The sequence below is a fragment of the Pyrgilauda ruficollis genome, unplaced genomic scaffold (genome assembly GCF_017590135.1).
Source record: "Pyrgilauda ruficollis isolate IOZ18807 unplaced genomic scaffold, ASM1759013v1 scaffold2, whole genome shotgun sequence".
NCBI classification, from domain to species: domain Eukaryota; kingdom Metazoa; phylum Chordata; class Aves; order Passeriformes; family Passeridae; genus Pyrgilauda; species Pyrgilauda ruficollis.
The window spans coordinates 12,863,576-12,888,522 of NW_024519206.1; the positions used below are offsets into that span (position 1 = coordinate 12,863,576).

Here is a 24,947-nt window from a genome sequence, read left to right on the forward strand (position 1 = left end):
GTCATCTGTGTACTTTATAATTCCAGGACGTTTAGAGGTAAGGCACTTTGTACTTGATATGCAATTCCAAAGATAATACCTGACAAAATGAAGTCTTACAGTGACAGTATCATTGAGCTTTATCCTAAGGAGTTAAATGAGTTCAAAACCTATCATCAGTCACCGATAGGATTTGCTTCTATCTGCCTAAATCCTGCATAAAGTGCCAGTGAATTGTTAAAAGCTGAAGATGATAATTAGCCTAATATAAACCTGCAAAATAATGGTATTATTAGGAGTAAAGTGCTGTATTATTGCCATTTGTAAAGTAGTTCCCGATTTTGGCAGTACGTGTTGTATTACTCTCTCCTCTCTTAATGGAATATCGGAGAAAAACCAAACTGAGCAAGCCATTGCAGATGCTGAGACCCTCAAAACACTGAGCTTTCCTCATGAGACATTCCAGGCTTAGGTGCTAAAACACTGCATCAGAATTAAGTCATACCTCCTGGCATGAATCAGCTGCTAAATCCAGTTCAATCGTGTATCTTTGATACAAATCCCTCCTAGATAACTGCAGTGTGGAGTAAGGTGCCAAAGGAACCTCCAGACCCAGGTACTAGAGGCACTTCTGAGGAGCATTGGGCTGAGAGTAAAAAAAAAAAAAAAAAAAAAAAAAAAAAAAAAAAAGGGGGAAATAAGGCACTGAAGTAGTTACGGGGTGGAACCGGGTGGAACAATAACTTTGTCACCGGCAAGCGTCCCGGACGACGACTCAGAGACACTGCCAACTAGATGCAGAAATGTTCAAAAAGCAATGAGACACTCTATTATATCAATTAAGATTCTTTGTGACTGCGCTGCTCCAGCGCCGCCGGGGTTCCGCCGCGGCACCAAACCCTGCCAGGCGGACTCCGGGCACACCTGGGCAGGTGCACAGCGGTGCACCCTTGCAGGGCTGCAGCTCGAGACGCAGATTTCCCTCGCTTCTCGGGCACCGCGTTACTCCTTAAACATTTTCTAGATAAAGAAACTCAAGCAAACAAACCCCGAAAGAGTTCGGGGCTGCAGGACGCGAGTCCCAGCTGAGCGCGGGCCTCCCGTGCGGCTGTCACTCAGCAGAGGCTCCGCGCCTGCCGGAGCTCGGCACGGCCAGGAGGAGACCGCTTTCCCCTGGCAGCCCCCGCCCGGGCATCGCTGCCGGAGCCCGCGGCTGCCCGGGACGCGGGGGGCGGGCCGCCGCTTCCAGGCTGACTCACCCCCGCTCCGCCCCGCACCCGGCGGGGGCGGGACCGCCCGAGGCCGCGCCCCCGCCCCGCGCTCCCGGCCCCCCCCGCCCGGCACGGACCGCAATGATTTAGAAGTTCAGGAATCCCACGTGACGTCACGGAGGGTGATGTAATGCTTCTCTAAATAGAACGTATTGTAACCGTCCCTCAGTCCAACGTGGTTCCTCCGGCCGCGCTGCCGGTCCCGTCCCCGCCGCGCCGGGCGGTAAGTTCCTAAAAATACGGGGCTGCCCCGGGAAGGCGCCCGGCGCGGCGCGCGGCGCACCCCGCAGCGCACCCCGCACGGAGCCGAGCGCTGCAGCGCCGGGTGCGCGCTGGGGAAGGGGCAGCCTGCGGCTGCAGGGGCTCTTTCCTCCGCCACCGCATCTCCTCCGGAGGCGGCAGCGCCGGTCTCCGTCGCGGGCGCGGGGTCCCGCCGCTCCCGCGTCCCCGCCGTGCTCGGGGAGAGGGGCGTGAGCGACCCCGCGTCCCGCGGAGGGTAGGGCAGGGCAGAGCGGCGGGGGCGGGAGCGCACGGTCGCCGAGACGCGGGGAAGCCGGACTCCCTGTCCGCACTTCAGGGAGTTTGGGAAGTCTGCGCGCTGCTTCCCGGGACGGGATGGGATGGGATGAGATGGGGCGGCTGCCGCGGAGCGCAAGCAGCGCCCCGCTGGTGCTGCCCCGAGCGGAGCGAGCGGGTGGGCAGCTCCCGGCGGAGCCACCGCGGAGTCCCCGCGCCCACGGCGGGCTGGACGGCTCCAGCCTCAGCGTAACCCGGCGGCACCCGGCGGTGACAGCTCGGCGGCGCGCTGCCCCGCCATCCTCTCTCCCCGCCGCCCCCAAAACTTCTCGCTAAGTTTCGCGGCGGCGGCCGTGCCTCCCAGCGAGCCGGGAGCAGCCGGCGGTGGCCGCGGAGCGGTGCGCCGAGCGGTGCGCGGCCGCTTTCCCCGTGAGACACCCCGGGTGCCGGGCTGCTGCCGGCCCTTACGTCATGCTGCGGGCCGGTGCGGGGCTGATGCTCCGCTTCTGATGCCCTCGGGTGCGGGGAGGGGGCGAGTGTTGACAAGGTCCCCTCTCTGCAGCCTTCCTCTCCCTTAACAGCCCCTCTACTCCGCTGATCATTCCCCCCGGCCCCAGCTCCGCGTCCCCCCGCTACTGTCCTCTCTTACAGGGGTCTCTCTCTCCCCAGCGAAGTTTTCAGGACGATAAGAGCTGCAGGAGTGTAAGGGGAATACTTGCTAAACTCTGCCTCCTCTATTATTTATGTCCGAGCATGGTGAGTGATCCTTCATCTCCAGGGCTCAATATAAGCTTTATAATTGGAAAGAGAGAGGTAGTTTCAGAGATGGGGGTAGGAAAAGGGAAATGTCCATATGTTGTTTGGTTTTTCTTTTTTTCTTTTTTTTTTAAATCCAGACCGATATGAGAAGTGACTTAAGCAGCAAGATTAGAAGATTTCCATATATTATCAGTAAGAAACAGTGCTTAGCTAGATGAAATTGAAGCTTGAACAGAAGAATAATAATTACTGTGGAGCATCTTACTTGGGCTTTTCTTGAGACTGCAGTTGTTAGAGAAAGATTCACCCGCTGGTGTGCACCAGACTTTCCTTGTCTGGCCATTTGGACAAGCAGCAGTGCGTCAAGGAACAGTGGTGTAGGAAAACTTTCTTGTAAGATATATGCAGTGATAATCCAGAGACTGGACTGAAAGAAAATTTAGAGATTGAAAGTAAGAGCTGAATGCAAAAACGCAGGGTAATTTGTGGGAATTTTGCTGAAGGAGGTATGCTTCCCTAAAGGTACTGTTTATTTTCAGTATAAAAGTGTACATTGGTGAAAGTCCCCTCTCAGTGTTTTGTAACTTTCATGTGGCGAATGAGGTTGTCGGTATCAAAAGCTGGAAATTCTTAATAAAAAATGGCTAAACTCCTTATTTGTGACTCCTTAATCCTAAAGGGAGCTGTACAGGTCGCAAAGCACTAGGGAAAAGTGTGATTAATGATCAGTGATTAGTGATAAGTGATTAGTGGTTTTATTCAAACTGTTACCTCTGACCAGTAGCACACATCAGAGGATTAACAGGCTCTTTAGATAAATGCTCATTAGTGGAAGGGGGAAAGCAAAGATAATAGGCATGCACACAGGGACAACTTTCTAGGAAAATCATTCCTGTCTCTGGCATAATAAGCTCTACTAGCAGAAAGGCTCTTTAATTTAAAAGTTGCTTTTATCTTGTAAATCAAAGATAGATGTAGAAGTTTACTGCGCTATTATAGCCTAAATTTTCCCATATCAACTAGATGTGGATTATCTCAGTAGTGATATTTTATTAAAAAAACCCCGCACCACAATTGAATCTGTAAGAAACTGAACATTCCCAAGGGCTAAAGCCCTGCATCCCGAGGCATCTGCTCCCAAAGCCTGCTGCTGGCAGCTGACTAGATGGCGCAGTCCTGTTGTGTGCGAATGAACACTTCTGGGTTATGAACTTAGCAAGTAGCAGCTTGCTAGGTGTCCTTCAACACTTACAACAAAGTTGATTCTGTGCTGGATTGGAGGCTAGACAGTGCTATGAGTTTGTAGTCACATTTTCCACTTCAGTTAATCTAGGGAGCTAAAGGCTGCTGGAAAAATTAGTCTCATTTACTGAAAGAGATGGTGAGAGAAAGAAGAAGAGAATGAGAGAGGGGCAGATAGCTACAGCCTGGGACATAACTCTTGATTGCACTGTTTTGTCCTGCTTAAATGAAGTACAGTTCTGATGGCCCTAATTAATGAAGCCTGAAAGCTCTTGGGAGTTTTTCCCCCAGCTATAACTGGCAAAGTGAGTCTTTTTCTTTTTTTTAAATAAGTCACTAAAAAGAAGGAACAGTTGGTGTGGTGGTTGAACAAAACAACTTGGACCTGACTGTGCTTTACAGATTATGGTAAGGAGCCTGTTTTTATGATAACTAACCAGGGATTTTTAATTATATATGGCTTGGGAAGAAGTGGTATCTACTGCTGTCGATAGACTTGGGGGTTTTCTTTGTCCCATTAGCTTGTATGGGATTTATGTTTGGTTTCAACTGTGGAGATCATCAAAGTTTCAGAACTTTAAAAGAAACACTTAAGTGAAACAGGAAATAGAAATAATGAACTTATGGCATGCAAAAGAAATGGCTGTAGTCTCCTATTGTTACATCTTTAATTGGAGACTCTTAGGAATAGTCAGGCTAATGTTTAAAATCAAAAAGTTTTGTAATAGCATATAAAAAAGGTAATAAGCGCTGTCTGCCAGTTGTGAATATTGGATGGCACTTTTCCAGGATTTAAAATTGCAATATTTTTAAAAGTTTACACATTTAGAACAAGCGGAAACCTTTTCCCCCTTCCAAAACACCCATTTATAGTTCAGCTTCAATTTATCACACTCCTCTTCTGCTAATTTAACCCAGAAAATGTAAGGGGAAAGAAACCATGTATATACATTTAAAGAGAAGATAGTAGCGAGATTGTACAAGTAATTTTATTTATATCGCCACTTAGCAGAATGATTTACACAGATAAAGAGTAATAGGTGCTTTTTAAATTTCATATTCACTTCCTGACGCTGAGAATCTAAAATGTGCTGCAATCACATTTATCCTGCTTGCTGCCGAGCAATCTTCTGTAAAAGATCGTTGCTGTGAGAGCTAGAGTTCGCTCTGGAGTTGATAAGAGAGAGGTAATCTCCCTGTGCCGTCAGAAGGCAGCTCTTACATACTAAACCTTTCAACTCTGTGTGGGCAGAATTTCTCTGAGCTCAGTAAGTCTTGCAGGGTGATTTGAAACTGGGTTATTAACTTGTCTCCTTGTGGCCCCCTCTGAAAACCTGTCTCTGTGCTCCTAATCAGGGTATGAGGATCTTAAATGTTAGAAGAATTCTTGCAAGGTCGTTGTTGCTTTTAAAACAATTTCTTTAGTCAAGGACTTTTCCTCTTTGTCATCCCATGTCTCTAAGTTCTGCCATTAGTTAACTTTCTGGATTTCCTGTAAACCTGTTGCTTTGAGGGTTTATACCTATGTTTATGTATTATTAGCTTTAATTTTAATTCCAGTGACCATCTTTCTTATAAACTCTTTATAAACTGTTTTTTTCTTCAAACACTTAAACATTATTATTAAGGACCATGTGATTTATTATTGGAACAAACTGGGTTTTTTTCTCAAGGCCCGCGAACACTGATTTTTCTTGTAACTTATTGCAGGAATATTTTACTCAGTAGATGCAGTTGCTGGAGAAGCAGATGTATAAAGCAACAAGTCTTTCAGTTCTGCTTCATAGGTCTAGGTGGTTCTTTTGCTTTGACTCTGTTTTGGTAATCTCATGCTAATCAAATTATTAGGCAGACATCTATAACTAAGCCAGCCTTTTTGGCTTAATCTTTCATGTGTAAACTTTAATTGATACAAATACATAGGAGTCTCAGTGGAAATATTTAAAGTACTTTGAGATTCTGTCAGTCCTAAATACTAACTTCAGGGCTGATCAGAGAGCTTGGTAAGTCACTCTGCAATATCTCAAACAATTTCTCTTGATTTGTCCTCTCTTCATGCTGCAAGCTATTCAGCCCCTTTTCCCCCCTCCTCCATCCCCACACAACCTTATCTCTTGGTAAATTATCTCAGCAAATTATAACGCTCCAGAGCTTTTAGGGCTCTAGCCTTAAAAAAGAACTTTTAGGGCTTTTGTATTTCTCTGCCTTGAGAAATGATCGAAGTTGATCACAAATTTAAAGCAAGAGTTTGGGATAAGAACTATGAAAACATATTTTTTCCTCTTAACAAAAGTCATATTACTATGCTAATTTACAATTCTGAAGGTGTAGTATTCTCTGACACAGACGAAACAGTGATCTCAGACAATATGTTATCATGCTGGATTTTAACATTATAGCATTAAGTACAGAAATTAACTTCTGTAGACTTGACATGTAAAAACAAAATCCTGTTATGGAAATATTTTTTGTTTTGCTTACATATGTAATCAAATAAATTATTTAAATAGTCTCAGGTATACATAACAAGCACAACATAACATACATAAAATTATCGTTTTGGATATGTGATGAAAGAACTTGTTGAAGCAGATAAGCTCTTGTGTTTTTCTACATCCGTGGAGCTCTTGTGTTAGTTTGTGCACTGATTGTTTTGCTCCTGTTATGGCTCAGGTTGATGGGGCAACATTGAAACTCTAAAATAATACTTAATCTACTGTTTTTCACTAAGGTGTTATTTTAGTCTGCAGTTAAAATTACCAAGAGTCAGCATTTCTTTACTAGCCGTTGCATGGGAAATGCAGGTGTTATTTGCCCTTAGAGAGTTAAGAAAGGGTTGGTTGCACTGGTTTGTAGGTTTTTAGGTTGTGATATCAAATGCTATTTCATAAACACAAAGAGATTTTCCAAGGATTTCGCTGAAGGCTGTAGGATTTTCAAAGTAAAACATTGAAAGCTTACAACAATTTCCTTAGCTTAAAAGCTGTTTTGCTTTTGGTTCTTGTTTCCGCCTTATACTTTTTTGAGAATTTTTTCAAGAAGTCAGTCCCACACACTACTCCAAAATAAATGCCTTGAAACACTGTCACCAGCAGTGTTTGTGTAGGTGTGTGGTTTTAATAATCTCTTCCTTTGAGACAGCTCATGTCACTGTTGTGCCGCCCTGCCACGTAAGGTGATTTTAAAGCGTGGGGTGAAGCCCTGCTTGGCCAGAAGGCTCCACTTTGTGGGTGATAAAACTTGCAACATCTTTAGAAGAAGCCAGAAGGAATGAGATTCGAATTTAATTGGGAAAAAATACTACAAATCCTCTCTTACCTTTGCTAGCTGATTCTGCTTTTCTTTAGTTCTGAATGTTTTCATTGCTCTTACTGAGGTACTGAGACCTCTGCTAGCACAGGAATTGGGCATGGTTTGATCTCACCTGGAGCCTTCTATCTCACATAAACTCTACTAATAGTTTCTGCTGCCTTTTTAACCTTTGCAGGGTTTTCTCAAGCAGCTTGCTTTTCTCTCACTGCAGCTTCTTTCCTTCCTAAGGGCCTTGTCTTTGTGTGCCACTGCTCACAGACAATTTCAATGCAGTTGAAATGTCTGGTCCCAATCTCAGTATGTATGTGTGTTTTAAGGTTTTCTGTTCAGGAATGTACTGAGCTCAAACTAGTCATCCTTAAATACACTGCCTAAAGTTAATACAGAGATATGTAATTAATTTAGCCTATCATCTCTTATTTAGAGGAAGCTGCCTTTTTTGCTGTTTACTTTGTGGGCTTGTGCCTTTAGTTACTCTCTCATTGCATGTAAGGCAGCATTGTTCAACACCACCTTTTTCTGAGCTGTTTGCAAGAACAGTTTCTGTACCCAGACACTAATTTGTCTTTTCTGGGAAATCAACCTGGACCAGTGGCTCCTAGATCTAACATCTGATTTTTTTTCCCCTGCTGGTCTAATGTAAGGAATGCTAGTTAATGTGCTCAACACAGGGGGCTCTGTAGCACAATAAACAGAATCTGAGATTGGATTTGGGATGCATTGTATAGAGCAGCTATAACAGCAAGCTATAAATTGAGATGTTAGTGTATTGTACTCCCTCTCTCTTTTTTCCCCCTTTTCTGTCTTTTAAACCTTTCAGTTCTGGAGTGCTGAAAATACTACCTGTAGAGTAATATTCTGTTGAAGTAAATGCTCCAAGATATGGATGATGATATTAGTAGGTCACTTGGTCATGCACTGATGCTGCAAATCAGCTGCCAGTAATTCAGTCATGGCTGAACTAGTTTGCAATCATTCCCAGTCCAAATATACCTCTCACTTAACTTTTCAGAAAACTTTTATTCAACAGCAATGCTTTGCTACTAGATGCAGAGCCCTAAATTATGAATGCCCTCAACTTGCACTAGAAGAGGTTTGGCTTGCATATTAGGAAAAATTTCTTCACTGAAAGGGTTGTCAAGCATTGGAATAGGCTGCCCAGGGAAATGGTTGAGTTACCATCCCTGGAGGTAATTGTAATTACAAGATTAGATGTGGCACTTGGGGCATGGTTTCGTAGCGGATTTGGCAGTGTTGGGTTAATGGCTCAACTTGATGATCTTAAGGGACTTTTCTAACTTAAACTTTCTAACTACACGATTCTGTAACAGTAAACTATACCTCCATAGGTACTACTCTGAATTAACTTTAGGCAATTGGTTTGGTCACATCTGCTTTTGGTTCTGGTCAAGTCAGTGAATGAGTTTATCACAATTCTTTTTTAGATGCCCAGCAGAAACTCCAAAGGTGACCTGAGTGTGTGATGGCAAAGAGCCCGGAATTGTGCTTGTTCCGAAATGACACTGTCTGTGTTAGAAATTTGGGCTTTCAGTATCTTACTTATAAGAAACTTCTTTTCTCTGAATGCTTGTAAAAACTGAAGGTGGAACAATGGAGTAGAAACAGATCATCAATTGCTTTGTTCAGGACTATCTTTTTCTACCTATTGTTTAACTTCCTTATTGAATGAATCCTTTAGGAAGAAGAAATTTTGGTTAAGGGTTTGTGATAATTTCAATCATGACATCAACTTCATTTTTTGTGACTTAAAAAAACCCCTCATTTTGCTGGCAATAACTTGGCACGGGGGGAATGGCATTTGCATATTTTTCCTAAAGGTAGAAGAGATCAGGATCAACCTCTGTAGAGACTTCCATCATTTTCTAGAGTGCGCAAAATGAGGGAAAGGAAGAGATTCTGTAGTTAAAAACAAGTTAAGGAACTTAACTTTTCTTACTTCCATATTCTTAAGTGTATTAGTGGAGCACTTAAAAGTTGTTTTATATCTGTTATTAAATAAGGCCAGTGTAAATTCCTTTTACTGGATGTGCAACGGAAAAGTATTTTAAAAAGGCAGTGGGAGAACAAAATGAATGATATAAAACTTAAACCACTTTCTACACTGCCCTTTCATTCTTCAGTGCTAGTAAAGCAGTACATGGACTCAGGCATGAAAATGGGTTAAATTTGAGTAACTGATGGTTTAACACAAAAAGTGAGAGAAAGCAGTAATTTAACCATTTTGATGAGAATCTTTAAAAGACAAGCTTCTGTAAATAATTTGCTATGAAAGTAGAAAGGATCAAAAGAGCCATGGGTTTTATGACTGGGTAAGTAGAATTACATTCTTGTGGATTTAAAAAATATCATAGTAGAGCCTAATTCTCCACTCACCCTGATACAAATCTGGAGCAACTCTATAGAAATCTGTGGAGTTACCAACTGCAATAATAGTCATTGAGAAGAAAATTAGATTCACGGGGTCTATTCTGAACATAGCCTATCAGTTGTGCGCTGTGCAAATCCCATTATTAAAGTAATAGCCTTACATGTCACGTTAAGGACGGCTGTTTCCCCAAGATGAACATGTTTGCAGCTCTCCTCATCTCATGGCTACTTTTTAAGGGGGCAGGGGGATATTGAGAATACTTATTTTCCGCTCAATTAATATTCCTTCCGTGCACTCTCCTTCCTCTCACGCGCTTTATGTGTGGGTGCGCAGTCTGCACTCTCCATCATCTATCTGTCTGTGTCTCTTTGGCTGTGACAGTCACCACTCTGGCCTCAGGCTTGCACAACATAGATGAAAAGCCCACCAAGCTTTTCAGTTAAACATGGCAGGATATAATTCTGCTCCTAAGTATGATGTGCATTTTCATGATTAACAACGCAGCTGTGCATTGGAAGTAACACCTTAGACTTCAGTTACAATTTTTATGTGGAGGTTTTAGCTTTTCTTTGAGTATTTGAAAGAAAAGAGGTGATAGAGGGCAAAAGAAGCGAGGAGGCAGTGTGGCTCAGCAGTTTTAATAAATTGGGGTATTTATCTGTAGCACTGCACAAAGCAACACCCAGGACACTCGGGCATCTTGCATAGCTCCCAAGCTGGCCTGAGAGTGGGAACAAAGTCTTTGAGAAATGGGGAAAAATGTCAGCACTGCCTGAGCTGCTCTGATTTTGTTTTTTAAACAGCAGTAAACAGGGAATTTTGAGTAAAGAAAAACATTGTAAAGAGTGATAAATAGACAGAGTCCAGTGTACAGCCTGCGTTTTGCCCAGCCCTAATCATGTACACTCGCTTGCTTCCTATTTTCTTCATTTGGCCCAGCATATGTGGGGTCAGCTCTGTTTCTTTTGAGATTGGTATAAATGGCTTGACTTCTCTGACACTGTGTGAAGTGAGGGTATGGCCCATGGTCTATTATTAATGGCACACAAAGGACATCTTCTGTGTATATTCTTTTGTGAGAGGCTATAACATATATTTTAGGCCCTATAACCACTCTGGTGTGCAAAATCTCTGGATCCTTAACAATCCAGAGGTTAATTTATAAAAAAAAAAAAAAAAGTGAAACAAACCCACAAGTATTATTTCATTGCCAAACGTTTTTAAAAAGCACTATTTATGTAGGCCCTATATAAGCACACATTGTTTTATGTTCCTTCTGCTGGCTTTGCGTTTGACTAAACCATTATTCTCGAAGCGCTGCTGTGCTGAGATCATCAGTGATGATGGTGTGAAAACAAACAAGTTTTAGCATGAGAAGTCACTATATAATTTGACAGGGAGGTTGTCGGCACCAAAACATCTACATTCATTTCATCTCTGGTCAAAGCAAAATAAAAATCAGACGGCTAATGGGGAAAAAATACATTCTTAGGAGGAAGGGAAGGGGATTGTATCTAATTCTGCAAGGTGCCATGTCAATCAAAAGTAGGACCAACCTCAATTCCCACTGAGGTCAATGGTTGCTTAGGGCATTCAGGGACTAGTGTCATTGGGCCCCTTTTCTCCAAAGTTTAGTAAAATTGAGATTAAACTTAATTTTTCATTAATTCAAACTGCTAACAAGTTCTTGGGAGTAAAGCTCTCCTTGCTAAAAATCAAGACATGCTTCAGCTCTTCAGCAGAGAGCTAAAAAAAAAAAAGATGTGCTCCAACTCTGTAGCCTTCAAGGAGTCCTTTAACATGAGGAGTTCTGTGTGTACCTTCATGGTACAAAAATCCTGCTTTGGAGGAAAACGTTTCTGGCCTCCGTTACATTACACAGAATAGGGAATTTTATTCTTTTGAAAGTCACCTTTAATGTTATCAAGAATGATAACATTTGTATTCCCTAGTGTTTAGTTAAAAAGCTTTGGGACTGATGAATGCAGCTCTATGTGTAGTCAAATAGGTGCTGTAAAAAATAAGCTATCAGCTATGTGCATGCCCCCCAACATTTTTTCTTTGTTCCTCAGCAAAAATTATAGTGGTCTGTTTTTAACAGGAACAGTTAAAGTCAATGGATCCCAGATGAGTCAACCAACTTAATAATACCCTCAAATTTAGGAGTTCCAGATAGTTTATTTTACTGCTATGCGGTGGCCTTACACTTGAACCTCTTACTGGATTATCTGAATTGAGGGGAGCTTGCAGGATACACAAGGAAGCACTGGGAAACATTGCTCCCTCTGTAGCAGTCAGGACGCTACATGTTGTATTTTCTCTCTCATGTTGTCTGATTCTATACGAATTTTCTTGCCAAAAAGTTGCTATTCCAAAATATTGAGACAGCCTATTTCTAGGCTGTCAGTCTTCCAGTTTTCATTTCAGAGTTTTGAGTCAGTGCACTGTCAGCCAAAAGCTTTTCACCAGGCTGAAAGCTTTTAGGCGCAGAAGGAGCTTAGAAGAAATATTTTCAGCATTGTAATTAATTCTAAATTAATTTATGATGAGGACAATAAGAAGCATGATGATGACTGTTTTATCAAGCTGGTCATGAAAAAAGATTTGATTTTCTTTTTAAATTTGAATTTGCTATGTTGGTGTCAGATAGCTTAAATGTACTGAGGATGCCTTGCAAGAAAGCGTCGGTTTGACATACTGGATATGCAGAGCTCCTTGTTATATGTTTTCTTTCAAGGAAAGAGCCTTCCTTGAACAGGGAAAAATGTGGCATTGGGAGTGCTGCTGCGCCATGTGGCTGTGTGACTGTGGCAGTGAGATCTGCCTTGTGCTCACAAATATGGTGCATGTGAGATGGTCAGAGAAGCAGCAAGGTCCTGACAGAGCCTCTTGTCTCTTGCTAAGCCCCATATTTAGCACAGAGGGGATTTCCTTGCCGTTGTGTAGAGAAGACTGCTGGGCCACAGGGGTTTTTTTTCTGCACCCCATCCAGGTTAAATCAAGTAGTAATTGCCAGGAGTTAAACTTGGTGGCCTCTGAGCAGCCTCTTTGGAGGGGAGTACATCTGGCCTTTGCAGCCAGGCTAGTGATATTTTTCGAGGGAAAAAATACTCACCAAAGACTTTCACACAAGAAACTTTACTGAAAAGAATGGGGGCCTGAAAGTATTCACAGTTAAAGATCAAATTTTCTGAGTAGCTTCAGCCAAAATAAAAGGGAGAAAATGATGTGAAAAAGTCAAAATACTCTATTTCAACATTTTTTCAAAATGAGGTTCATCCTCTTTGAAAATTTATTTATATTAAGGAAGACATAAGGCACTACATCTTTCAGAGGTTTTTTTGGTGATGAATAAAGTCTTTCAGGTTGATGAAAACACTTTCATGTTTATCTGCCTTCATTTCTCTGCTCTTGACTTGGGAAGCTGGGGTCTCTTTATCTTTCTTATCTGAACAATATAGTTCTGTGCATATGAGACAGGGACAAGCTCCTGGAAAGCTGTTTTGTTTGAGAACTTCAAGTAGCTGGGTAGAGGCCTTTTGTTGGCCACATCTCCCAGATATTTCCTTAGACTAGGTCTGGTCTGATCTGGCTGGAACAGGGAAGACGATTGCCTTCCCTGGAGGGCATTGCAAAATCAATGTAATCAACTGATGGGATCAGGAAAAGATAGGCTGAAAGAAACCAAGTCTTTGTACGGCACCTGTGCTGAGAGTAAATTTAGGAGAGGCTGTCCTCTACTATGAATACTGTCAGAAATATCTTGGACTTGTTTTGAATTAAATCATTGCATAATTTTTAAAATTCGGAAATTGGAGTAAATGGAGAAATTCAGAAATTGGAGTAACTTTTTTTAGTTATGCTTTTTAGTTATGCTACTGGCTTAGGTTTTTAGGGTCTTTTAAAACATATTTCTTCTTTATGGGAAATGTAGATGACTTAAATGGATTTCTCTTACTGGGAATTATCTGGTGGAATTTCTGATTAATTTGAATATTCAAGGATGGATTAAAAGGGAGCTGAAGGAACAATTAATTCTTCCTAGGTATGGCTTTTTTTTTTTTTTTCCCTTTGAGCAGATTAATTTCTCATTTTTTATCAGGAGACATACTAGGATTTGATGAGGAAGAAATTCTGGCTTATTCTAGTGTGTGGAATTGCTTTTTTTAGATCATGTATAGTATTTAATCTCCATATGATGGCTCTTTAACTTGTCTTTTCAAGTGTGTGTTTTGGTGGTTTGATGGTATGTAGAACATTTCCTTCCTGTACTTCAGCATTTCTAACCAAAATCTGAGTATGTTTGAAACCTTAGCTTATTCACACTTCCTAATCATAATCCCTTTGGTTTCCTTGTCAGCACCTTTGTGGTATTTCTCTGGACACCTCTATCTAATATCTCCAGAGGTTATTCTACAGAGTAACCTTTGACAAGATCTATTACTTGCTACTTACTGCTTTTAGCAAGGTGAAAAGAGGTCAGTCTCTGTGAAAGGCAGGCATTATTAGAACACTGCTGTGGAGTCTCTTGGTGGCTTGTCCATCTCTTCTAGCAACACTGCAAATCAGTTCAGGCACCTCCTGTACAGCACAAAGAAAATTACATTTATGACTGGATACAATCACATGTAGGTAATGCACGTCCTTGGGAAAGTGGCTCCTTTGTGCATTACAAAGCCCCAGGTGGTTTCTTTGTCAAGGTTGTAGCACAGTGATGCACCCACTGGAATCTGTGAGATTTTTGCTGTCGGTTTCAAGGGTAACAGGATTTCAGCCTGTTAGTTTTTGTATGATCCGTTTAATTGAACTTCATGGCCAATGCTAATGATGTTTGCTGCTGCAAGAGTTGCATTGATAATTTGGTTGCCCCTCCTGTCAGAATTCATGATCTTCCAAATGAAGGTTGGTGTTGTCTGTTTCTTTAACCAAATTAAGATGCAAAAACTACCTTTCTGATTTGAAAAACACAGATTGCAAAATCTCATTTTGCCAAAAGAGTAACTACAAAATAAATTTGGCTGACAATACAAAATCCCAGAAATTAGAAAAATGTATTTTCTTTCAGATTAATTAAAAAGATAACAAATCGCTCAGGAAACTTTAGATAGAACCCAGAGGTGTTGAAAATACAATTTAAAATAAATGTCTAGTCAATTTATCTGCATGCATCCTCTAGAAATTAATGAAAAATCTTCCCAGGGAGCTTTGAAATGTCTCAGTCTCAGGTTTTGTCAATGAAGAATGATGTTTTTAGCCTGATTGTATCAGTTACTGATCACATGAAAAACACGTTTTTTCATGGTTTCTGTACATGTAAATTCTACAAAAGCTACTGGTATACCTTTCATATACAAATAGTTATAATACAGGGAAAAATGCCCTCTGTCTGAGCTTTAACAATAAATCATAAGGATTTTTCCTCTCATCCCCAAACACTGAAACCCAGGCAAACTTGTTGCTAACATGGCTTTCACTTTCTGTCCATAATCTACCAATTAAGCACATGCAGACAGTGACTGAAATGCTCTGTCTTGGAGTAGAATTTAAATTTGATTGACCTAATGGGAGCTCATTGCCACATGACTACTGTATGTGTATGGCCTGGGAAGCTGGGCCTGAGCTCTTTGCAAAAATTAGGCTTGATAACTGTCTGAGAATATTTAAAAGTATATAGGAAGAGCAAGGTATAAATGTGAAATGTGTATTACTTCCTTTGCTTCAAATAAGGAAATGAATAATGAAGAGAAGTAACGGGGTTTTTTTTTTTTTTCAGTGTGATCATATAGAGGTTAACATATAAACTGCCAAGGCAAAACAACTTTCTGCAAGATGAAAAAGAGGTTTCTGTGAAGTGTGGTGGTTTCTGATGTTCTGCCTGTTTTCTGTATCAGCAACCTCCCAAAAATTAATTCACTAAGAATTTACCAGTGAGAGTGTTTGGCATATTCCTTTTTTCCAAGCCCGCTCTTTATTTTTAAGCATGAAGAGAAGTACTCACGTGTGTCTATATGTGTGTAATTTTAGTTTTATTTTTCAATTGCCTCTTCCCCTTTGGTTCAAACTCTGTAGCTGGAGATTAAATAATTAACCAAGCGAATTGGCCTTGCACTCCAGTGTTCCAACCCAAAGCTGTATCCTGTGGTTACAGTTAAGGGCTCTGTCCTTGCAGAGGTGAGCAAGTGTTTGCAGAAGGCTCCTTTGAGACTGAACCCAAGAGAATGAGACCAAGAGGTTGTCAGGCAACTGGATGCATCAACGTGGCAAAGCAGGAGAAGTATATACAAATCCCTACTAACAAGAGAGGTGGAAGAGCTTGCAGACCATCTTCTGGTCTGTTTTTGGAATGAGAAACGTAAAGATTTTCTAGTGGGGATGTTGGAGGCAGGAGGGGGTGGAGAACCAGGGTAGGACCAGCCAACAGTGGGTGAAATCTGCTTCTTTCTCAAGGCCTTTCGGTTTTGTGGAGGCTCTGAAAAAAGCCATGAAGTCATCCTCCACAGGTGGAACTCTTCCCTGCTAGAAACTGTTGACTTTTAACAGTAAATTAAGTCTCAACAAAAATTTAGTATTTTGTACATTTTAAGGTCCAGCCACCAAAGTAAGGTGCTGTCAGAACAGAGAGTAATGCTGCTGTATTTTCACTAAGTCATGGTAACTCACAGTTGATGAATAACATCTGACTTATATTCTGTCTGAAAAGCTTGTATATGTGCTTCTTTGTTTGTTTGTTTTATTTCTCCCCCCAGACCAGCCACAAAAACCCTACCGCTCATCAGTGGAAAACCTTGCACTGTCTGAAGGGGAATTCCATGTACAATTGCCAAAAAAAAAAAAAAAAAAAAAAAATTAAAAAAAAAAAAAAAAATCAGAGCCTGTAGTGAGGGAAAAAAAGGGTTTCTGTTCCTTCTCACCTGCTTCCATGCTTCCTTTCATTCAAGATTTTCAAGCATTATCAGCATTAGAAATTCTGTATGTCCCATTTTGGTTGCATTAATGCTGTAAGGCAGATTTGCATGGATTTCACAGTTTGCTTGAAGCAAGAAAAAAACCTCTGCATGATGGGCAAACGATCACTTAAAATCAAACTCCTGCTGGTCAGTTCCCTGAACCAAGTGGTAGGTGGCACCAGCTTTCCTACAGCCTCAGAATCTGATGGCTGGGCAATCTCTCTGCTGAACTACCAAACTCCTTATTAACTGTAAAAGACTGTGAAGCTGTAATTACAGAGATTGTAAGTAGCTGCAGTGGAAGGTAAAGGTAAAAGAAATTAAGAGTTCAAAGAAAAGAAGTAAAAGACTCAGTGAATCCTTGTGTGTGTGATGACTGAGAAGATTGATTCCCTCAATGGTGGGCTTTTGTTTGTGCAGAACTTGGTTGGGAAAATTTTGACCAATCTAACTGCATTTTAGATTTTGATTAAGATACCCGTGTGATGGTCAACTTTATGGCAAATCAAATTACAGCTACAGATCTGCTGTACAGATCTGTGGAGAAACTCTCAGCTCTCTGCCTCTCCACCACATGTACCTATGATAGTTCAAAAAAAAAAAGGGATTTCTTAAAAAATATTTGCTTTCACTTTAAGTGAAAGTTGGAAATGGGAGGTCTGTTTGGTCTTGCTTGTCCCCACTGGTATGGCTTTTCCAAGTGATGGTTGACAATGCGCTCGGTTTGAATTAGCTGGAACAGAAATCTGGGACCTGCAGGGACCTGAGGCTCTCCATCAAGAATTTGGGCTGTGTTAGCTCAGTTGTTTCCTGATTAGGAGGATGAATCTGTCCTCCCTTTACTGGTACTTGTTGGACAGGGGGAAGGCATATCCCTTGCCCTGCTTGTCCCTGTAACTTTCTCAGTGGGTGGTCTGCCTGGGCTCCCTGCACCTGCACAAGCTGTGCCACATATATCAGGGAATTCCCTCAGCTCTAGGGTCATCAAAATTGCATCTAAACGTGGTGTCCTGCAGTGTTCCCTAACAGAAAACACCAGCTCACCTGAGCAGAAAGTCTGTTTGCAAATTCTTGGAGGTCTTCAGAGGTGGCAGCAGTTGTGGTAGGTGGGTGAATATTCTTTCTCCATAAGCTGGACCCAGTTTGGAAGATGGGATGTTGCTTTCTAGCAGACCATGCTCAAGAGAAGACCAGCTCTGTGTTCCTCCAGCAATGCCTTCTGGTGGCCTCCTGTGCTGTGTCTCTTAAGGCTGCTGAAAAAATCTTGGAGGAAACAGCCCCAGGTGAATTGGAAGAAAGGTGAAAGTGAGGAAATGTGATATTTCCCAATCATGATGTTCTCAGCTCCTCCCATGTCTCCAGGATAAAGTTCATTTGCCATAAGATAAGGTAGGTTTTCTTATCATGAAAGAATACTTCAGAAAAACTTTGGCTTTAATTTCAAAGCAAAGGGAAAATGCAAATTCAGATCAATCAGAAAGTCAGTGAAGGTGTTTTGTGTCAAAAGGCATGTTCTTTTTTTGGCTGTAAACATTGTTCCACTGTTTACAATATAATACTGTTGTTTATACTTCTTTTGTCCATTAGAACAAATTTACTTTCAAGATGATTAAAAGCTTTCCATTTTAAAATATTCTATTTACCTGGTTGTCTAGTGATTGTGATTTCTTTGGGAATAAATTTTTGAGGTTAGGTGATTGTGCTGTGCCAGCTGGATGAAAGACCTTGCAGTAAATCGTTATGGTATTAAATCAGATTGCTGCTGTTTGTGCCACTGATTTGGGATTCTGCTTGAAGATGCTTGTAATTTCTACATTTCCAAAGGCTTGGAAAAATACTCTCATGAAAAACTAAACGTAGTGGGTAATGAAGGCTAAAATTGTTTATACTAATCACATCAATTGGAAAATAATCTTCACTCAGCAACTCTTATACCAGCAAATTAAGACAGCAAATGAGTACGCTGGTGCTGGGGATCAGGTTTACTTTCCAGTGAACTTCTAGTGGGCTCTGTATTCTGCCTCAAAACAATGAGTGCATCTTCCCTTCCTTTTTGAGGGCTTTTCTTCTCAGTTATATGGTTTGTGTAACAGACCATAAGTATGTGTATGCTGCAATTTGTTGCAGTTTATCCAGCAGAAGTCCACGTTTGCGGTCTGTGCTATCTGGGCTTCTGAGGAGTGACTGCAGAACTCCTGCACATCTGCCTGCACCTCTATGGTGCCTCTTCACATCATTAAACATAATTTTTGGTTACCTTTCGCAGGTATCTTTAGATAAAAGTTTGAAAACCTGGAGGAACTTCTCGCGTACTTTTCTAAAGAGTAGGAAGGAAGAAAATCACGGCACTTCCAAGAGAAATACGAGCGGGCATTTGCCAGTGTTTAATGCCGTGCAAGCACTCCTCGCACACGCGGAGATGCTCAGCTGCGGCTGGGGCAGCCGGCTCGGCATGGTGAATTCGCGGGCCCGCTCCGTGCGCCCGGTCGCCAGCAGAGGCTGCTGCCAGCCCGCGCCTGGCGCCGGGAAGGGGCGCGACTCACCCGCCCGCCCGGGCTGCGGCCGGGACCGCGAGCTCTGGGATGGACGGATGGATGGATGGATGGATGGATGGATGGATGGATGGATGGATGGATGGATGGATGGGCGGGCTCACCCACGGGGTGAGCACAAAAATTGAACCACGCGGTTTCAGAGGCGAATGTTTCCTGCTGTGAAAACACTCTCTTAAGAAAGCCCAATGAAATGGGGCTTAAAAAGGGAGCTGTTGACTTCGCGTGAAGAACTCGGAGCATTTTCCTCCTATGTACATTTTCAATCTATTCAGCCTTTGCTTTCTGCAGCAATGTTTGGTTTAAAGCAGACTCTCATCTGCCAGTTTGTTTCATGTGTTCAAGCATTCAGTAACCCAAGGGACTCAACATCAGATGTACATAAATCTCTCTAAAGAGCAGTGAGACTATACAGAGAAATGACTTTTGTCAAGATCAAGACGGAAAGGCAACGAATTAGTGTGTTTCTGCTATGGGGCATTAAAAACACTGTTTGCATTAGCAGGGATTCCAATATTTTTGTGATAATATGCTACTCTTTAAAAAAACCCCAGCATGATAGGTGTCAGTGACTATTTTCGATAGAAAAACAAGAGCTCTGTTTTTTTTTTATTTAGATCTTGGGCTTATTCTCTCAGCATAGTAGTAAATCATTCCTAAATCTCAAGGAGATGTGCCACAAATTCTACTGACTTTCAGTGTAAGCCTTCACATCCAACATCATTGATTTAAGTATAGGTCTCTTGCCTTTTGAGAATATACCATCTGCTTAAATTGTGTTTACTGTATGGAAGAAGTCAGGATTTTCCTGGTGAATTATAGAAAAATGATAGCCTGACTTACTGTATAAGTGACACCTGTTTAGGAATAATTTGTTAATTGCTACTTCGAGGCTGATTCTTGTGTTCATCAACTGAATAGGTTTAGTTAATATCACATACTAATTTACTGAATAGCTACTCAGTCTAATGCAACACTAATAACATATAATTACCTGCTGCGGTTACTCCAGTCTCCTTGCAGGGCTCAGCTCTGGGGAGAGAGAAACACGTGGGATAGAGAGGAGGTCATATTCTTCACTGGTGTAAAGTCACATTATTCATTCTTGTCAAGAGATTGCAGTTTGTAAATCTGCCACCCACTTACTTGATTTTGGGAGCCTTTCTGTGAAGGAGCTCTGGTGAGGTACAGTCCTGCTTCCTGCAAAGAGGGCTGCCAGACTGCAGTGCTGGTGTTTGCATAACTGCTCTTCTGAAGCATGTAACATCTTCATTTTAGTCCACTTGCAGTCCTAACAGCTGGCCCATGTTGAAAATGATAGAAAATTTTTCTTAGTGAAACAAGGGGAGTTTAATACTTTTTGTGAAGTAATTGTGCATACCTTCTTTCTGTGTCTGGTTTGCAAATGAAATATTATCTGACATTATAGCAGACTATATATATATATATATATGCATTAATGTACTTTTGGTAACGTTATTTAGTTAGGATACACATAAAATTGTTAACTGTGAATGTGGAACTTCAAAGTGAAGCTGGGCACATGAATGAAAATTGAAGATTCTCTGTTGGGTATACACTGCTCTTACTGTTGTCAGGCGGAGCTGTAAGTGCTCAGTCAGTGAGGAAAAAAAGTTGCTTCAGATATATGTACTGCTGCTGCAGGCTGGATTTTGGTGTTTGAAAGTCTTTATATAATTATAGTGAAGTCTTTTATTGGTGAACATTTAGCTGCTTTGTGCAGTATTTTTTCACAGTGTCTACTATACACACCAGTAACACACACACTGCATAGTGATATGGTTTAGTGCAGGACTTAAATTGTATTCCAGTAATGCACAGGAACAGATGTCAGTCACTTTATTACAGGAGATAGGTTTGTTTACACTAAAAAAGTGTGTAAGCAAACGTATACCAACAACTATGGCATGTGCAGTATGTACCGGGAGTAACAATCACAGTACTGGTGACTGATTTTGCACTTGCTTGTGGGTCTATGATGGTAATGAATTTGGCTACAACACGGAAAACTGTGAGAGAAAACCTTTTGTTTTATGGCTCTTCCCTTCTATACAATGGATACTACTGGGAAACTGGGGAGGGACTCCTGCTGAAAAAGGGCAGCAGCCACAACAGAGCACGTGTGCATTTCATGTACAGTATTGTGGGTATTAGCATGAGTGGACATCATGTTGCAAGAGAAGCTGCCTTTAGAGAGATAACTATTTACAGGGGTAGTACAGCTTTGGCCATCTCTAAATCCAGGTGCACATAATGCATATGCATATGAGCTGGGTGATCTCACAAGTGAGTTTGGCTTCTTGTGTTTATCTGGGAGAGGCTGGGTTGTTGCTCACTCATGACTGGTGACTGGGCTTGGGAGTGCACTGCTGAGATTTGTCTAGTCCATCTTAGCAACTAGATATTTTGCAATTTGAAATACTTTATATTTTTTAAATGTTTAAATTTTTAATTTTTTTTTAATTTTAATTTGTCTACCTTTGCCTGTTTTCACTATCTGGACTTTGCCTTCCAGACTCCCCACCACCTCCACTCCCTGTGCAAGGCTGGATTTTAACTGAGTACAAGTGTCACATAACTGATGCATATCAAATCTGGAATGACGGTCAAATAGTCTGCCCACTTGTGTCTGGCTGTTTCTTGGACGTCTTGGATTTCTTAGGATTTAGGATTGAGTCCCCATGTCCAAAGCAGAAAGTCGCATTGCTTTTTTATTTCAGTTTTCAGCCTCCTACTCTGCTGTGTTTAGGAATAACTGAAACTGGTTCTTACAGTCCTGAAATGCCTCTTCCTTAACATCTTCTACAGTGACAGCAACACTAATACAAGAGTCTGTTCTCATGTCTGGTCCAGTTTACAGTAGGCAAGTCCTTGGTGCTTGTATTTGCTAGCCAATAGATGTGGCAGTGTGCCAGACCTACTTTTATCATCTTAAACTAAGATACCCTGAATATATATTGCTTCAGCTGGTGCTGATGGATTTTGATCTCTTTGCTCTGCCTTTTTTCTCAGCAATTTTGAATTGGACCACAGTGGTACACCCTCTGATTTAAGTTTTTCCTTTTATTTTGCTATGATGGCTGATCTATTCTCATCCAGTTCCTACAGGCAGAATGCTTTTTTGCAGGGTTGCTGGATTCAGTAGCTCTCCCAAAGCATAACCTCCCCTGCATTTTAGCATGTTTTTTTTTTTTTTTTTTTTTTTTTTTTTTTTTTTTTTTTTTTTCTCAGCTGTATCTTGGTTTCTAGGTGTTCTTGTCTTTGAAACTTAACCTATACGTTCAGCCAGAGTCCTGCATGACCCACAGTGACTATTCATTCCCAGGGTATTAGATGAAGGAGTCGTGGTGTTGTATTGCATTCAAATCAGTGTCTTGCTCTGCCCCGTTGCCCAGCGGTGGGTGGTACTCCTATGAGTCATCTGCTATAAATGCCAAATGATAGCATCTTTTGCTTCATGATGTTCTTGTTGGCAGCCTTGTGCATCACCAGCACTCGGTCACATTTTTCCTGTCTAATATTGCTGTTCATCACAATTGTGATCGTGTTGCATCTGGCTCCACAGCCCAGCTGCAATCCAGCTAGCTGTTTAATCCAGGGGCACACTTGCAGATACAGCTGATAGTTTTGTGTAGTATTTGTACACAGGAATCTTTTCTTAAGTTATGTGTCCTATATTCTCCTCCTAGAGTGAATTTTTCTGTCCTCAATCACTGCCCATACAGCTACATTAGCTATTCACTCACCCCCTTCCCCAGGATTACTGTGGCATTAGTATATAAAGCAGTTCTGTTTCCCACAGTTGTCCATAGTTTGTGTATTTTTTTCTCTTTCAGCCTTTCCTGATGCTTTCCAGATCCTGTGCACAGGAGCCGAGTGCCAGCAATCTCAGTTAGTCTCTGTTCTGCCTTCTAAATTCTTCAGATGTGTCTTTATGTACTTAATCTTCACTAGAACTTCTCACTGTTTTGATCCTCTCCCTGTGAAATTCAGCTGCCTGTGTTGTTTGCAGGTACTTACCTGGGGTTAAATTTCTTTTCTTCTATTGATAGTTCTACAAATGCTCTTGCCCTAAGTAATGGTTTTTATCTGTCTAAACTTGAAGTGGATGGCTGCATTCCTCATTCTCTAATACAAGCATCTATTCCTTCTTCATGTCTTGTGGCATCAGGCTGAATTCTTTTTCTACAATGTCTTTTAATTTGAGGCCACAGTACCCATTGTAACTGATTTTTTTCCACAATGTTTCCAGCATTTTAGACATAATCTCCTTATTAACTTTTCACTATTCACTGTTAAACTAGTGATGGGATAATGTAGTAGAGCTTTTAAAAATTGGTACAAATTCAGGTCCTTCTCCTAAGACTGTGTTTTATATAAAAATATTGACTTTTTTTTTTTGTGGTAATGTTAAAAGGTGGCATTTATGCAGCCTCTCACAGCCCATCAACACGGAGGGGAACTGGACGGGTAAAATTAAAAAGAAAATCTTATGAATTGGGATAAAGACAATTTAACAGGAAAAGAAAAAGCTGCACACACCAAGAAAGCAAACCAGGGAATTCAGTCACCACTTCCTACGAGCAGGTAGCTGTTCAGACATCTTCAGGAGAGCAGGGCCCCATCAACCATAATGGTGACTTGGGAAGACGAATGTCATCACTCAGAATGTTCCCGTATTCCTTCTTCTTCCCCCTGCTTTATGCACTGAGCATGGCATCATTTGGGATGGAATATCCCTTGGGTCAGTTGGGATCAGCTGTCCTGGTTGTGTCCCCTCATAACTTCTTGTGCAACTCCAGCCCCCTCCTCGGTGGGGTGGTGTGAGGAGCAGAAGTCTTGACTGTGTCAGCACTGCTCAGCAGTAACTAAAATATCCCTGTATTATCAACACTTTACCCAGAGAGAATCCAAAGCATAGCTTGGTACCAGCTACTATGAATAAAATTAACTCTATCCCAGCCAAAACCAGTGCAAAGTTTATTTATGTTAAGCTCTTTAAAAGGAAAAGTAGTAATAGTAGTTGTTGTTGTTATTATTACAGCATTTTACTGTGAATCTCCTAAAATGTTATAAGTATTCCAAATTATTTTAAAACTTTCATTTATCCTGCCTTTGCCAAATCTTAGGACTCATTCTAGATTCAGAGCCAATAACATTATCACTGTTAGTCAGAACTCATTTGGAATGGGGATGTCTTCCATATTGGCCTACACTTCATCATGGCATTGAACTTGGAAAGTCTTTGCCCCTTTTCTGAGCATAGTTTCAAACACATTCATGCCAAAGGGGAGCAAGTAATTGGCTAAAAGCAAGTGACCATCATGACTTCTATTTAAGAAGTCATTATGTTAATTTTCCTTGAGGGACTTCCCTTTGGATTGTTCTGTAACTTATTTTTGTAATTAAAAAAAAAAAAAAAGTAATGTTGGCTCAAAAGCTCCCTCACTGGTTATGAAAATGTTGGTATTGCACTTATAGTGAATTTAATGTGGTTTTTTTTGTTTGTTTGTTTTTTGCTTTGTTTTGGTTGATTGGTTTGGTTTAGTCTTTTTATGCACCAGAAGAAAGTCAGTATTCTTTGAAATTAAAGACAAATGAAGAAAATGCAAATATTCCCTTGTGCTGGAGTGATATATTTCCGGGGAGAAACCAGGCCAGGAGTGGCTTTCAGACTTCTAAATCTGTTTTATGTGGTGTATAAGAGATTGCTGTCATCACCCAGATGCAGGAAATACCAGTGCTGGGCTTAAGGGGGACAAAATAAACTCGACAATGGACTGAAAAGAAAAATAAACAATTGACCAACCGTTTTTATAGCTTGTTTTTTCTCTTGCTTTAACAGTAACATTCACCTTCATTTACCAGAGTTCTGTGAAACATCTGTATCAAGCCTTAAACTTGCTTGACCTTAGTTTAGGTTCAAGGTTCAATATATTCCATGTGCATGGATGATTGT

The 24,947-nt window shown here is 41.3% G+C and overlaps 1 protein-coding gene across 5 annotated transcripts in view; it reads left to right on the plus strand.

Annotated features, from left to right (window-relative positions):
- Positions 1 to 1,437: 1,437 nt before the first annotated feature.
- Positions 1,438 to 24,947, plus strand: part of CREB5 (cAMP responsive element binding protein 5) — a 257,284-nt gene continuing 233,774 nt past the window's right edge. For 2 of the 5 annotated variants that reach the window (XR_005955006.1, XM_041466236.1), the window contains exon 1: positions 1,754 to 2,522. Coding sequence is in view for 3 of the 5 variants with exons in the window: in XM_041466236.1 (XP_041322170.1) it covers positions 2,520 to 2,522 (3 nt within the window). In the remaining 2 variants the exon portion in view is untranslated. The other 3 variants (XM_041466235.1, XM_041466234.1, XM_041466238.1) reach the window with 3 other exon arrangements.